This window comes from Dysidea avara, chromosome 1 (genome assembly GCF_963678975.1).
Source record: "Dysidea avara chromosome 1, odDysAvar1.4, whole genome shotgun sequence".
Lineage (NCBI taxonomy): Eukaryota > Metazoa > Porifera > Demospongiae > Dictyoceratida > Dysideidae > Dysidea > Dysidea avara.
Window position 1 is genome coordinate 46,997,024 of NC_089272.1, and position 15,434 is coordinate 47,012,457.

General features: G+C 36.2%; 1 protein-coding gene across 1 annotated transcript in view; it reads left to right on the plus strand.

Moving 5' to 3' along the window:
• The first annotated feature begins 4,134 nt into the window (after positions 1-4,134).
• LOC136250676 (adhesion G protein-coupled receptor L3-like) overlaps positions 4,135-15,434 on the plus strand; it is a 36,005-nt gene continuing 24,705 nt past the window's right edge. The window contains exons 1-4 of the mRNA XM_066042907.1: positions 4,135-4,189; positions 5,301-5,372; positions 14,892-15,036; positions 15,200-15,346. Coding sequence (XP_065898979.1) covers positions 14,898-15,036; positions 15,200-15,346 — 286 coding nt within the window. The 5' untranslated portion in view covers positions 4,135-4,189; positions 5,301-5,372; positions 14,892-14,897. The remainder of the gene's footprint in view (positions 4,190-5,300; positions 5,373-14,891; positions 15,037-15,199; positions 15,347-15,434) is intronic.

The window sequence follows — 15,434 nt, forward strand, 5'->3', positions numbered from 1 at the left end:
TCTTGCTAGTCATGCCTAGCCAGTGAATCAGCAATGAAAGTGTTGTGTGCTACTCAGGTGCTAAGATTCAGCACTTACAAATCCTTCTGGGGCATGACTAATAACCCAGTGCCACATCTCAAAGGTGATAGTATGGTACATGAAGTTGCACCTGCTTTGTGACACACACACATGCACACACACACACACACATGCACAAGCACACTCGCACTCAAACACACACTACATCAAATACAAGTACACACAACACACAAACCATACTGACCCATCATGGTAACTTCTAGACTGCTTTTCTACAATGAAATAAACATAAAGTTCAGTAGATGTAGTCACATATCCAATTGTGCACGAGGCGTAAAACTGTTGTTGATGCTCTGTGACAGATGTTCACTATTACAAGGACTAAACCTGTATCAAAAACTTGACATACGTAGAATGCATGTTTGCACTCACATTTGTCGTTGCACGCTACACAGAAGAGTTCACGTAAAGATAGTGATGGTGTGCTACAGAGTACAGATGAAACATTGCAAACAGCTTATGACAAACCATACATTTCCTTTTACTTATGCAGTGGAAAATGGTGTCATTTCCTAGTTGAGGTCACTTCCTCATTGATGGTCTCTTTCAAAAAAGCTGCAAAGAACTGTCTAACGTCTCAATTGCCCAACAAAATTCAGTCTATTTTACCATTTGATGTTACCATTTGATGACCACGGCAGATGGGGACAACTTGCTAGCTCATCAATTTCCATGGAGATGTTGTTTTCTCTGTATGTATTAGCATTATCTCTTCTTCTGTATGCAGACAATATTATGTACGTAATTTGCAACTTCGCAGAAATTTGGGACTCACACTCAGACACAACCGGCTCTACCATACTTACATATTATGATGTAAGCATAGAATTAATGTCTGCTAAAGGAATATCTTCTCTGGAAAATTATCGTTACCATGAATATCCAGATCTTGTTTTCTCCAAATTTCATGACATAATAGGCTTACCATTCTTGTACACACTCCACCTGGAATAACAGTAATGGTGCTTGTCACTAGAAAAGAGTGACATTGCATAATCTGTTATTCATACGATTTATGTAACACAAACGCACACAATACATGCACACGGTACACATAAGTACTTAGCAAAATATGGTGACTGACTTGTCAAGATGGCTGCATCTCAATGGGTGCATCTAGCAACATAGGTCGCAAAGGATAACACACACGCACACCACACACAGTAAATGTAAATACTTAGTAAAATGTGGTAACTGACTTGTCAAGCTGGGTGCATCTCAACAATATGTTGCCCAAGATGGGTGCATCTAGCAACATAGGTCAAAAAGGATAAAGGATATCAATGAACACACATCCACATACACATTACATGCAGTAAGCATAAACACTTATTAAAATGTGGTGACTGACTTGTCAAGATAACAATATGTTTCCCAAGATGGGTGCATCTAGCAACATAGTCCAAACAATATTCATACACGCACACACACACACATACACATACACACACGCACATGCACACACACACGTGCACTTTGCATTTCAACACAAATGACTTTTCAAACAACCAAGAAGTTACTTCCTTTTCATCCACTAGACTGGTGTTTTATCAGCCATTATTTACAGAAGGTCACCTAAAAAACAACAGAAGCGTGTGCTGTTTAATAATTGTGCAGTATAGAATAGGTAAAAAATAGCATCAATAAGTGTTTTCTACTTTAAGCAAGGACATTAAATAGAAAACGAACTAACCTCTTAGATCTTTTGCCATCTACTATTTAGTTATACACAAAGAAGATCATCCTTACATCTGCTGCAATGGAACAAGTCTTTCCTTGGCTCCTAAAAGTAATATAGCAAGCCACATGTTGACATTGTAGATTGGCACCTACCAGCTATGGTATCATGAGATTCATCAATAGGGATGTGTCCAGTTAAACTGACAAGTGTGTTTCTCCAGTGCCTGTTCACTTCAATAGAATGAAGTACAACTGTTGTAGCATCACAGGTAATCAGTGCTCCTGATGTTGTTTCACCAAGTAAGTGGAGAAGACTGTGTATGCATTTCGCTCTGCTCAGCACCGTTTTAGCTTTTTTTGCTGTGTTGCATTTGACGAAATGCACCTATTATTATAATCATTATTATACTGTAGAAACATAAAATATGAAAATATGGCAAGATTTTAATTTGGTGATTTTGTGATCATTCTCCAAATTACCAAATATAATTCCACGCCAATATTTCTGATTACACAATATGTCCCCCCTAGAAGTGATATGTAGGGATTTGCCTGATATATATGCCCAAACCTGAAGGCACAGGCATATATATATATATATATATATATATATATATATATATATCAGGCAAATCCTGAGTGGCCATGGTATAAGTAATATATGCCACTCTGGTATGTTCACCTAATGGGTGAAGGAAGACAAACCTGCATTCACCACATCACTTTTTTTGCAAAGGATTGCAAACATTGATTGTGGGTTTAAATTGTGGATACAAAAAGAAATGATTGTGGGTTTCACTGGTTGTAGTGATACCATTTTTAACCAAATGACTACTTTGTGGATACCTATAATAACTTAAGGTGCTAAAAATACTTAGGCGCATAAGTTGGAAGTGTCTAAGGCATCTTTTCATGTAGTTGAATTGTACTGTGTAGAAAAACAATCCCCACAATGCAAAAATGATTATTTAGTGATGCCTAGTAACTGAGCTATGCAATGCTGACTCGCTCAATTCTATTTCTTACAAAACAATGCCTAGCCTAACTAAACCAATGTGTTAAACTCAAACATACAATGCAAAACATTAAGCAACTTTATATAAAAACCAAAGGGAATTGATGTTTTGTAACTGCCTCTGCATCAAAGGCAGTTGTGGTCAGGGCTATATCATGATATCGCCCTAATCACAAGGTGATATCATGATATCGCCTGTAGTCAGAGCAACACACGAACATAGTCTTGTGGTTTTCTTTGATCTGAGGTATCAAAGTAGTACATGTATATAACTTGTATAATTAGACTACCTACATTTCTTGTTAATGAATTCCTGAGCCCTGATAGCACTGCTATATGGCATTTTATATACCTTCTCTTCCCTTTGAAATGATATGTGAAAGTGGTATAATTATTATACTGTGTTACTAGGGTAAGTGACTGTTCAATTAATCTTTTCATCTGATATAAAAATTTATGCTAGTAAACAACTTTCCAGATTATAGTACAAGTGAAATTCATGAGTTATAATTCCTGATTTTCCCTTCTATTTGTTTGTATACTTTTTGCAACATAATTATGAGTAATGAAACAGCACATACTGCATCAAAAGAATGAATGGCGCATTCATGCCATAAAACTAATTTTTACCCCAACAATCACTAATTATTGAAAAGATGAAGTGGCCATCACACTTCATTTCAGCTACGTTCCACCCATTACACACTGTTGCACATGAATAAGTGTGAACGTAGCACTCAATCCAGTCACTACAGAAAATACAGATGATTACATAAGATAGCCATTGCTCATGCTGCAGATAATCAAATCGTGCTAAAGAAATGGGACATAAAGGAAGAATAAGGTAAATCAATGATGCGTGCATTGTGAACTGTTCTTTCTGCAGCAAGCCAAAAGGCACTAGTCAGGCTGAAACAACATTTACAGTGAAAACATCAAGCCCGTAGCCTTATCCATTATCAACTTATGCTTGTCTGAACAAATTAGTCAGCCGGTCAGTCAATCAGTCAGACAGTAGAAAATATTCCACTGAATAAAAAAAATTGCAGCAATCTACTGGAAGCATTTCAGGTTGCACTAAAGGCACTTTTTGGCTTGATTGACCAATACTGCCAAGGAACCATATAGCTGGTTATTGTGAGACTAGTTTTGGGGTGATATTTTTGGTCAGAAAATCCCAAAACCTAATACACAGTTACTAGTGTACTGTATGATTACACACTTTGTAAACAAGCTATTAATTTCTTCAGATTTAATCAAGCCTCACTCTGATTGCAAAATATAACATTTTGTGTGAACTTAGTACATTATGATATATTTATTCATTTACTTTTCTTATTGTAATTCTGTAGGATGTTTGCAAACAATTATGCAGAACAGTTCACAAGATCACAACTATTGGAGTTAATTCAGGTCCTTACAATAAAGGTGTATCAGTGAAACCTCTCTTTAGCAGATACTTAGAGACCCAGAATTTTAGGACTATATAAAAGGGTTTCCTTTCTCAGAGGTAAACTGTGCAGAAGTACCATAGAGTCAGGTTGTTAAGCACATGTATCTATTAAGTGCATATTATTTGTTAAGAGCATACAGATTTCTTGTAATTTACCATGGTTGATAAGCACACATGACCAAGGACATTGATTGATAAAGTTACACACAGCAAGAAAAGCTGAGAGTACTGAAAATTTATTGTCTCCTCAGGCACTTACATCTCCCTTGAGGTCTCCCTTTGCCATGTCTACAGCAAATCAGCCCTCTGGATAACAATAATCTCATATATCACAAAGGATTTCACACAGGAATGGAGTCAAATATCCTTACACACTGGCGTCATTACTGGGACAAACTATTAACTACTCTATTACAATAGTGATTCTGTGCTACACTCACCACAATTATTTATTAGGCGTATACACCTAACAGATAGTGTGATTTTACAAAATGTTTTCTCCAAAAATTATAAGTGCATGCACTTAACAACCGGACTTTATGTTATACAGCTGTAGCTATGAGACAAAATTATATGTCCTTATTATGGAGGTTTCTTTTATTGTGCCCTTAATATGAGGAGTTTGTTAACAGTGGTTCCACTATATTTCTATCTGTACATGTGTAACTAAAAGTAACAGTATATATAAATTGTGAGTAAACTATTTGTGGATAAAAAATTGAAATGCTAATCAATGAAGCTTGTTGTAATTAAGGCACTGGATAAATAACTAATCTCTTTTGGATAGACATGGGTTGATTATAATAGTGTGGTGTATATTTCATATACACTGAGACTGGGTATTAGAATATACATATCAAAATGTGCATCTTACTATGTTGCAAATTGATTAGCATGTACATCTTGAATAAGCTAGAATAATTCATAAAAGCAAACTTTGCTAAGTGTATCTTTATTGTTAAGTACTTTGCATTAAGTTTCAAATTATTAATCACCAATATCCACACAATGGTATTCAAGTAACCGCATTATAAGGCTATAATATAGCTGAATATGTGTAATGTTTATTAGATTTGGGTTGATGTGCTGGATATACTGTTAGATGAAGATAATGATATAAATTTTGAACTACTGAGAAATGAGGTTATTTATTTGTATTTGTACAGTATGGTATTAGGGGTCAACCCTAAAATGAGATGATGTACACCACTCAAAATGTCACCTTTACAAATCATTCTAGAGACATCTTACATGTATGTGAAAAAAATCAATATTAATCCATTTAGCATTAAATACAGCATTAAAAGCTAGAAAACACTGGCAACCAGATATAGAATATTATAGTATAGTTTATAAATAGAAATAGACTAGAAATAGAATACAATAGAATAGAATGGAATATATACAATAGTTCTGTGATGTATTTAGGCAAAAGGAATGTGGCTGTCACCCTTATATCAGCAGTTATTAATGATATTCTACTAAATAGAGCACTCATGCACACATGTGTAGCTGTATGCTACAACAAAAAAGAACTAAGTAATCTTTAAAATTATTAAAGCTTCAAGCAATGAAAAGTAGTGAAAGAAAAAATGAATAATGGTACATGTTGCAGCAAAGCTCTGTGGGTAAGTCACTACATTGGCATTGAGCCAAAATAACATCTCAGTGAAGGAATTTTCTCACCAGGGCTATGCTGCAATGCCACCATCCATTTTCTTGTTTCGCTACTATTTATCACTTTGATCCTACTTCACTTTTAATTTTTAAATATACTACAATATATATACTTTGCATATTTGTATACAGTACCATACTTTAATGTAATTTTCATTAGATGATTCCTTTGCTTAAACACTTCTGAATATATGCATAACTCTAATAGAGCAACCATACACAGATAGACTTGAGCCAATTATGCTATGAAAATTGCCTGTTATGCTTTATTTCCTAAGCCTATTATGAACAAAAGTATGCTTTCAAAACAAGAATATATGTGGGCGTTGACTGTTTTATTACAGTATATCAGTGTTCCTGACTGCTGTAATAGAGTAAGTGCAGTATCTCAATCTTATTGTGAAAAATTATCCAAGAAACAAAGAAACAATAGAAATAATGCATTGCAAGTTTTTCTGATGTGAAATGCAGTAGTAATAATTATTTAGTTGTACAGTATTTTAAATTTGGCATGCGCATTGTGCATTTTAATTCAATTCTTTGAAATTGTTTTATTATGCTGACATAATGCTTGATACTTTTGCTACCATATTATGCTCGAAATTATGCCAGATAACTGTACTATATTGAGCTTTGAATTTTTATAAAGTACAATTTGTGGGCTATAAAGTGCAGTTCACATGTACTTTATGGAAAATAAAGTACACTTTTCACCTGATGTTGCCCACACAAAATTATATAATTTTTGTTACAGTCACTATAACACACAGAGCAGCATTTTAAGGCTGGCCGTAACACCTGGACCATTCACACTACCCTGTACTAGTACTGTTAACACATGTAAGTAAAAAGCTAGTATTAAGTAAACAGCTAGTATTATACTAGCTGTTTACTTACATGTGTTAACAGTTTTAGTACAGGATAGTGTGAATGGTACAGGTGTTATGGCCAGCCTTAAGATGTTGTTCTGTGCTTTATAGTGACCGTAAAAAAAATCATATAACTTTGCATATATATGTACATTTCCATGTCAGTACATTAAACTTACTAGGCTTTTATTTGCTATAAACATAGATCAAGACACACGATAGTGTGTCGTGCGGCCCAAAAAGCCGGCGCGCCACACCGTGAGTATATTGACAGGAAGAAAGAAAACGTCATATTCACACTTTTGTATCTCGGTGATGGCTTATCCGATTGAAACCAAATTTGCTGCAGAGTTTCCCGCCAGCTAGGGGAGTCTACATTCCAAATTTGAAGGAAATCACTCAAGCCATTTCCGAGATATGAGCGGCCAAAGGTTCGTTTTTTTTCTTAGTTTTTTTCTTCTTCGTCTTTTCGCACACTTGCAAAAATTGCTATAAAACGCAAACGCGTGCTCCGATCGCCTTGAAATTTGGCACACAGAAAGGGAGTCCAAAGGCGCATGCTAGCATCAAATTTGGTGCAAATCCGATGAATGGTTCCGGAGTTATGACCGATTATTCGCGTAAAACAAGATCGATTTGTTGTCACGCCTACGGCGTAAACTGCTTCATGGAATGAGCTGAAAATTGCTATGTAGATGGAGTAACCATCGTAGGAGTGCCTTTTGGTGGTTTGAAAGGAATCGAGATTAAGACCACGGAGATATGACACAAAACCCAACCTGTGTCACAATTACGCGATCGATTTTTAGTAATAAAAAAGTATTAGTTTTTACGCCTACTAGGCAAACCGCTAAGAGCAATGAGCTGAAAATCAGTGTATAGCTGGAATAATCTTCATAGAAAGTCCTTGCAATAGTATAGAAGAATTGGATTACAAACCACTGAGTTATGATTCGAAAGCCAACTCTGTGTAGCAAATGCGAGATCGAGATACTCTAATAGAACAGTCACCCTAATAGAGCATTCAGCTAATTTATTTACTCCATTATAGAATTCTATTACATTACAAGTTATTCTGTAGGGACTTCAGCTGCAAACAGTTAATCTTATAGACAGTTAAGCAAGAAGCAAGTCACCCTGTGGAGAATTAAGCTACAATTATATCACTGTAGAGATTCAGAACATTACAAGTCACACTAAAGAGAGTTCAGCTATAAACAAGTCATGCACCCTGTAGAGAGTTCACCTACAACTAAATCACTCTCTAGAGAATTCAGCTACACACAAATCACTGTGCAGAGAGTTCAGCTACAAACAAATTATCCTGTAGAGAGATCAGTTACAAACAAAACACTTTGCAGAGAGTTCAGCTACAAACAAATCAATCTTTAGAGTGATCAGCAACAAACAAATCAACTTGTAGAGAGATCAGCTAGAAACAAATCAACCTGCAGAGAGATCAGCTACAAACAAATCAGCTTGTAGAGAGATCAGTTACACACAGATCAACCTGTAGAGAGATAAGCTAGAAAAAAATCACCCTGTAGAGAGTTCAGCTAAAACAAATCAACCTGCAGAGAGATCAGCTACAAACATATCACCTTATAGACAGTTCAGCTACAAACAAATTACCCTGTAGAGAGATCGACTACAAACAAATCAACTTGCAGAGAGATCAGCTACACACAGATCAACTTGTAGAGAGATCAGCTAGAAACAAATCACCCTGTAGAGAGTTCAGCTAAAACAAATCAACCTGCAGAGAGATCAGCTACAAACATATCACCTTATAGACAGTTCAGCTACAAACAAATTATCCTGTAGAGAGATCGACTACAAAAAAATCAACTTGCAGAGAGATCAGCTACACACAAATCAACTTGTAGAGAGATCAGCTAGAAACAAATCACCTTGTAGAGAGTTCAGCTACAAACAAATCAATGTGCAGAGAGATCAACTACAAACAAATCACCCTGTAGAGAGATCATCTAGGAACTAGACACAATGTAAGGAGTTCAGCTACAAGCAAATCACCATTTAGAGAGTTCAGCTACAAACAAATCAACCTGCAGAGAGATCAAATCACCTTATAGAGAGTTCAGCTACAAACAAATTGCCCTGTAGAGAGATCAGTTACAAACAAATCAACCTGTAGAGAGATCAGCTACACACAAATCAACTTGTGAGAGATCAGCTACAAACAAATCACACTGTGGAGATCAGCTAGAAACTAGACACAATGTAAGAAGTTCAGCTACAAGCAAATCACCCTGTAGAGATTTCAGCTGCAAACAAATCACCCTGTAGAGAGATCAGGTAGAAACTAGACACCATGTAAAGAGTTCAGCTATAGAAGAGGTCACCTTATAGAGAGTTCAGCTACAAAGAAACCATCATGTAGAGAGTTCAGCTGCAAACAAATTACTCTGTATAGAGTTCAGCTAGAAAAAGTCACCTTGTAGAGAGTTCAGCTACAAAGAAACCATCATGTAGAGAGTTCAGCTGCAAACAAATTACTCTGTATAGAGTTCAGCTAGAAAAAGTCACCGTGTAGAGAATTCAACAACAAGCAAATCGCCCTGTAGAGGGATCAGCTAGAAGAAGTTACCTTGTAGAGAGTTCAGCTACAAAGAAACCATCATGTAGAGAGTTCAGCTACAAAGAAAGCACCATGTAGAGAGTTTAGCTGCAAACAAATCACCTGTAGAGAGTTCAGCTAGACACAAATCACGCTGTAGAGAGATCAGCTAGAAGAGGTCACCTTGGAGAGAGTTCAGCTACAAAGAAATCACCACCTAAAGAGTTCAGCTACAAAGAAATCACCCTGTAGAGAGTTCAGCTAGAAGAAGTCACCTTGTAGAGAGTTCAGCTACAAAGAAACCATCATGTAGAGAGTTCAGCTACAAAGAAAGCACTATGTAGAGAGTTTAGCTGCAAACAAATCACCTGTAGAGAGTTCAGCTAGAAACAAATCACCCTGTAGAGAGATCAGTTAGAAGAGGTCACCTTGTAGAGAGTTCAGCTACAAAGAAATCATCACCTAAAGAGTTCAGCTGCAAACAAATCACCCTGTAGGGATCAGCTAAAAGAAGTCACCTTATAGAGAGTTCAGCTACAAAGAGACCATCATGTGGAGAGTTCAGCTACAAAGAAATCACCCTGTAGAGAGTTCAGCTAGAAGAAGTCACCTTGTAGAGAGTTCAGCTACAAAGAAACCATCATGTAGAGAGTTCAGCTACAAAGAAAGTACCATGTAGAGAGTTTAGCTGCAAACAAATCACCTGTAGAGAGTTCAGTTACAAACAAATCACCTGTAGATAGTTTAGCTAGAAGAAGCCACCTTGTAGAGAGTTCAGCTACAAAGAAACCGTCATGTAGAGAGTTCAGCTACAAAGAAAGCACCATGTAGAGAGTTTAGCTGCAAACAAATCACCTGTAGAGAGTTCAGCTAGAAACAAATTACCCTGTAGAGAGATCAGCTAGAAGAGGTCACCTTGTAGAAAGTTCAGCTATAAAGAAACCATCAGGTAGAGAGTTCAGCTACAAAGACATCACCCTGTAGAGAGTTCAGCTAGAAGAGGTCACCTTGTAGAGAGTTCAGCTACAAAGAAACCATCATGTAGAGAGTTCAGCTACAAAGAAACCACCATGGATGTAGAGAGTTTAGCTGCAAACAAATCACCTGTAGAGAGTTCAGCTAGAAACAAATCACCCTGTAGAGAGATCAGCTAGAAGAGGTCACCTTGTAGAGAGTTCAGCTACAAAGAAACCATCACCTAAAGAGTTCAGCTGCAAACAAATCACCCTGTAGAGAGTTCAGCTAGAAGAAGTCACCTTGTAGAGAGTTCAGCTACAAAGAAACCATCATGTAGAGAGTTCAGCTACAAAGAAACCACCATGGATGTAGAAAGTTTAGCTGCAAACAAATAACCCGTAGAGAGTTCAGCTAGAAACAAATCACCCTGTAGAGAAATCAGCTAGAAGAATTTATCTTGTAGAGAGTTCAGCTACAAAGAAACCATCCTGTATATAGTTCAACTATACTTTAAGTCACCCAGTAGAGAGATCAGCTGCTAAAAAATATACTGTGGGGAATAATGGGCATGTAATAAATATATGTATATAATTTGTATAATTACTAATAAAATCAAAAATAATTGAAGTATTTAAAATCTTCTATAAGTTCTTTTCTTCTTCCTGTGGTAAATAAAAAAACACATGGGTTAAAAAAGCCCCAAAGCCAGCCATAGGCTGGCTTTGCAGTATACAAATACAAAAAGAAGTGATATCTAATCAAAAACAGCCAAGCTGTAAAAAAAGGTGCGGCCCCCAAAAAGGCCATGGTGAAAAAAGATGTGAAATCCAAGGTGGCGGCCTAGAAATGGCTGTGATGGTAGGTTAATGGTAAAAATTTTAATAACGACAATTCAGATGAATTTTGTGCCACTTGGTCCTGGCATCAAATTCACCTGAATTGTCGTTATTAAAATTTTTACCATTAACCTACCATCACAGCCATTTCTTGGCCGCCACCTTGGATTTCACATCTTTTTTCACCATGGCCTTTTTGGGGGCCGCACCTTTTTTTACAGCTTGGCTGTTTTTGATTAGATAGTATATTACTTATCAGACTGGGATTGGAAATGGAGTTTGTGTGTTGAAACATTCCGTGTTACCAGAAGTGTGGAGGTCAAGCTTCAGGAAGGACTGAATACACAGCTGTTTCATGTACTGGTGAAGGAATGGAAGGATTTCTTTACTTAGTCTTAGGTGCACAATTTTATTGGGAAGCCAGTACATATGGGAAACCAGCCACGCTACACAACCAGGAAGATGGATGATTGAACATTGTCACCAACTGTGTGTTCTATTAGAGTAGTGTGTGTTGCCTATGACTAAATGAACGGTTGATGACTGTTTTGGAAAATCGGTCCTCAGCTAGCTATATAAACCCAGACCTTACACTAAGACACTCTTGAGCGGTTTTTCAAATGGATTGTGAAGTGAAAGATCAAATCATTTCACGCCCAGCCATTGTAATTATCGTCTTTGTGCACACATACCCCCCGGGAAGCCTGCACAGTATTAAAACTTAAATTAAACTACTTTCTAGCGATTTGAATGTAGCTCTGGGCTATAGCCAAGAAATTGTAGATTACTTGGAGAATTCTGACACAACGTATAAGGAGTACATCAACACTTTGGATGCTAATCCTCCCTTCTAACGTAAAGGAGTAACAGTGTTTCTTTATGATCTAGGTTTAGATGAAGCACAGTGGGAAGTCACTAGTTTGCTTTGTTTTTGCTTGTGAATTATCAATTTTTGAAAACCATTGCAGAAGGTCAGTTACGAATAGCAATGTAAAAAGTGTGCGGCTTGCAGTGTCTTACACTACATGGTTGAAAATTAGCTGGGCAAACTAACAATTAACTATTTGCTATGCAACCAATGGAGCTAAAGCATTTACCACACTGACAGGGTCAGCACTGCTTTACTTTAGTTGAATTTCTCTTGGTGCACAACTTTATTCACCCAGGCTTTCGAAGGCCGGAACTCTTTTCTCAGCTCAGTTGTTTTTGTGCACTACAATTATATACATGACAAAAATATAAAACCAGTGAGCGGCTTAGGCCACGACAAATTAATCTTATGTTTCACGGATGCGGTGGGTCAGTATTTTGGCAAAATCAAAAATAAAATATTGTGCAAGCAGTAACAGCTGTAGTAGCCAAGGGGAAGGAAATGGAGGTCTGTCACTTTATTTTGAAAGGACTTCACCTATCAAGATTGAAACACTCTGATAGAGCAGTAATATAACTCTAACAAAGCCTGCCAGCTCATTACTAGAGAATCCGTGAAACATATGATTGATTTGGTATTGCCGTAGTATAGCAAATTACCATGGACATGATTATGCCACAAAACATTGCTCATTATTTTACCTATTATGCTATGCTGCACTGCTCAAAAGTTTGTCTATTATTCTTAGATGCTCAATATTTGCCTATTAAGCTCAAATTATGCTCTATGTTTATACCTTAGTACCCATGTTTTTCTAGTAAACTTGCATTTATGGGAAACAGTATAAGTTGCTATGTACAGACTCTAAATCCTTGTTTGTCAAAATGCGTGTCACAGTAAAGATCAATATACTCTAATAGAGCATTCAACTTTCTGATTATTCTCTGACTGTTCTATTAGAGTGTAATAGCCTGAATTTAAAATTGTTGTAATAAGCTTGTATCTGTTATTGTAAACCTGTTATTTCCAGCCTGACATTGTAACCTTAACTTTTGTGACTGTTATTATAAAATAAACTGTAATAATGTGTTGTACTCTCTTCTTCTGATACTGAGTTATAATAAGAGTGATTCTAATAGTAGTTTGCTCAGTGGAGTATTGCAAGAGTATATCAATCTTTTTCTGTGATATGTATTTTGATAAGCAAGAATTTATGGTAATGCACAAGTGTTCTGCCTAATATGCTAGCATTATGCTCAATGCTTTCAGGCACCTATTATGCTCATAATTATGCCAGCATAATCAGTGAGTTCCTAACAGTGGCCAGACAAATGTACCAAACCATCAGCACTTCAACATTCACAACAGTTTAACTATTCCTTACCCTTCTTTTTTTGTGCATATTTACAGCAGTACCAATGGTACACTGACCAAACAATCATTATCATTTGTCACCTTCAAATTTACACCAGGTTGGTTACAATGACATTTGCAACTAACACCTTAACATGATGGAAACTCTTTACTTCACATCCTTACATATTGTCGCACCATTATAACCAAACTTGTATTTAGAACTGACTCATGTTTAGGGTCCATGCACAAGGAAAACAAAACTGTTGGCATGAAACCAATGGATGGTCTGTTGTTCTTAATCTACTACAGATACCAACTCAAAACATAGCTATTATGATGTATTTTATCACAGACAATCATCTCAGCAACTCAAAGCGATCAAAAGATGCTTGTCTGGTTAGTTTTATACCTATTTGTGAAACAGGCAAAAAGATACCACTAGCTACAATTTGGCACAAGTCGTGAATTTGTTACAACATTACCTCTAAGCTCACAGGACAGTATCACTATTAAATAGTGCATCAGAACTGATTTAATTTGTGACATAAAACACTTACAATTTTTGATAGCTCCAGTGAAAGAGAGAGGAAGCAAAAGTGGCGCTTTTTTTTCAAAACACGAATACACATCTTTTTCATACAAAAAAACTAAACTAGTGTGTGCAACATGTCATAATATGACTAACCACATTGATAACTCATCAGTTTTCAGATTCTCGAGTGACCTTTCAGTGTCCAAAGGTAATTATTATTTTTCCTAGCATAGATAACAAGGATTATTTCAAGAATGCCTACGTCATAACTACAGTGTATATTAGGTCCACAAAAACCGTTTCCAATCCAGGTGTTATAATATCTACGTATGTTATAAATCTCCATAAATATTGCTTTGCTTGTATTATACCGATAATAAAGCACTATGGTACTTGCATTGATGCAAATAAAGCACTCAGCTATGCCTCATGCTTTATTATCCGTGTAGCACTGCTGGAAATATTTCAACACATAATAAACAACTAATGTACTGTATATTATAGTTAAAGTACCGCCGCATGTATGTACAGAAAATACACTATGAGGGGGTGTGTCGAGAGACTAATACAGCACAAGGCAAAGCTGAGCACTGTATTTGCCTCGATCCTCCCACGTAAAGTACAATATATCAGAAAATTGCTGGTTTAATGAAGTAGAGATTATTGCACTAAAATGTAATTAAAAAGAGAGTTGATTGTATATCATAGGAACATATGTAATAGAATATCCTTATACTTTTGGCTTGATCATAATTATATTTTTACATAGCTATCATCGTTACGTTTATTGCTTCACTACTGAGATCCCCTCTTCATTTTAAATTTGTACATTTGCTCTTGTCACTGACATTGCACCTTGTTGATGTTTAATTAAATGCAGTTACTATTTGTGTGTCTTTAATACTAACCTCAGCAACAACACCACAGTGTATTTTTTTGCATATAATTTTTTTAAGTTATGCTCTTATTGCTTGATATCACTACAGACTGAAATGCAATCAACCATAACAGAGAGTGAAAGATTGCTAATAATCACTGAACAAATTGCCAGATTGTTGAGCAGTATTTTAAATGTTAGTCATAATCAGTCTATCATGAGAATTGCTATGCATGGGAAAGAACATAACATTGGTTAGTAGTTGCATACATGTAATTATGTCCATATTTGTACACACGTGTATTTATATTGTACAATTATAGTAACTCTAAGTGACATGCTTAATGTATATTTGCTGCTAAATCTAGTAATATGCTGTCTTACACAACTTGCATATATATTCATCCTTGTACATAGGTTTAGAAGCAATAACGTTTCATCGCGACAATTTGACAATGACAGACCACTACAATTTGCCTAATTTAAACCTATCTACTCCTGGATATTTTCAACCTTCATTCCAGATACCAAGTGGTGTGATCTTGAATCAAAGTAATCCAGAAGGTATTGATTTTTGTAGCATTAATTTGAAGGATGCTGAGATTTTTATAACTCACTTCCTTCAGGCAACCACACACTCTTCTTAACTATT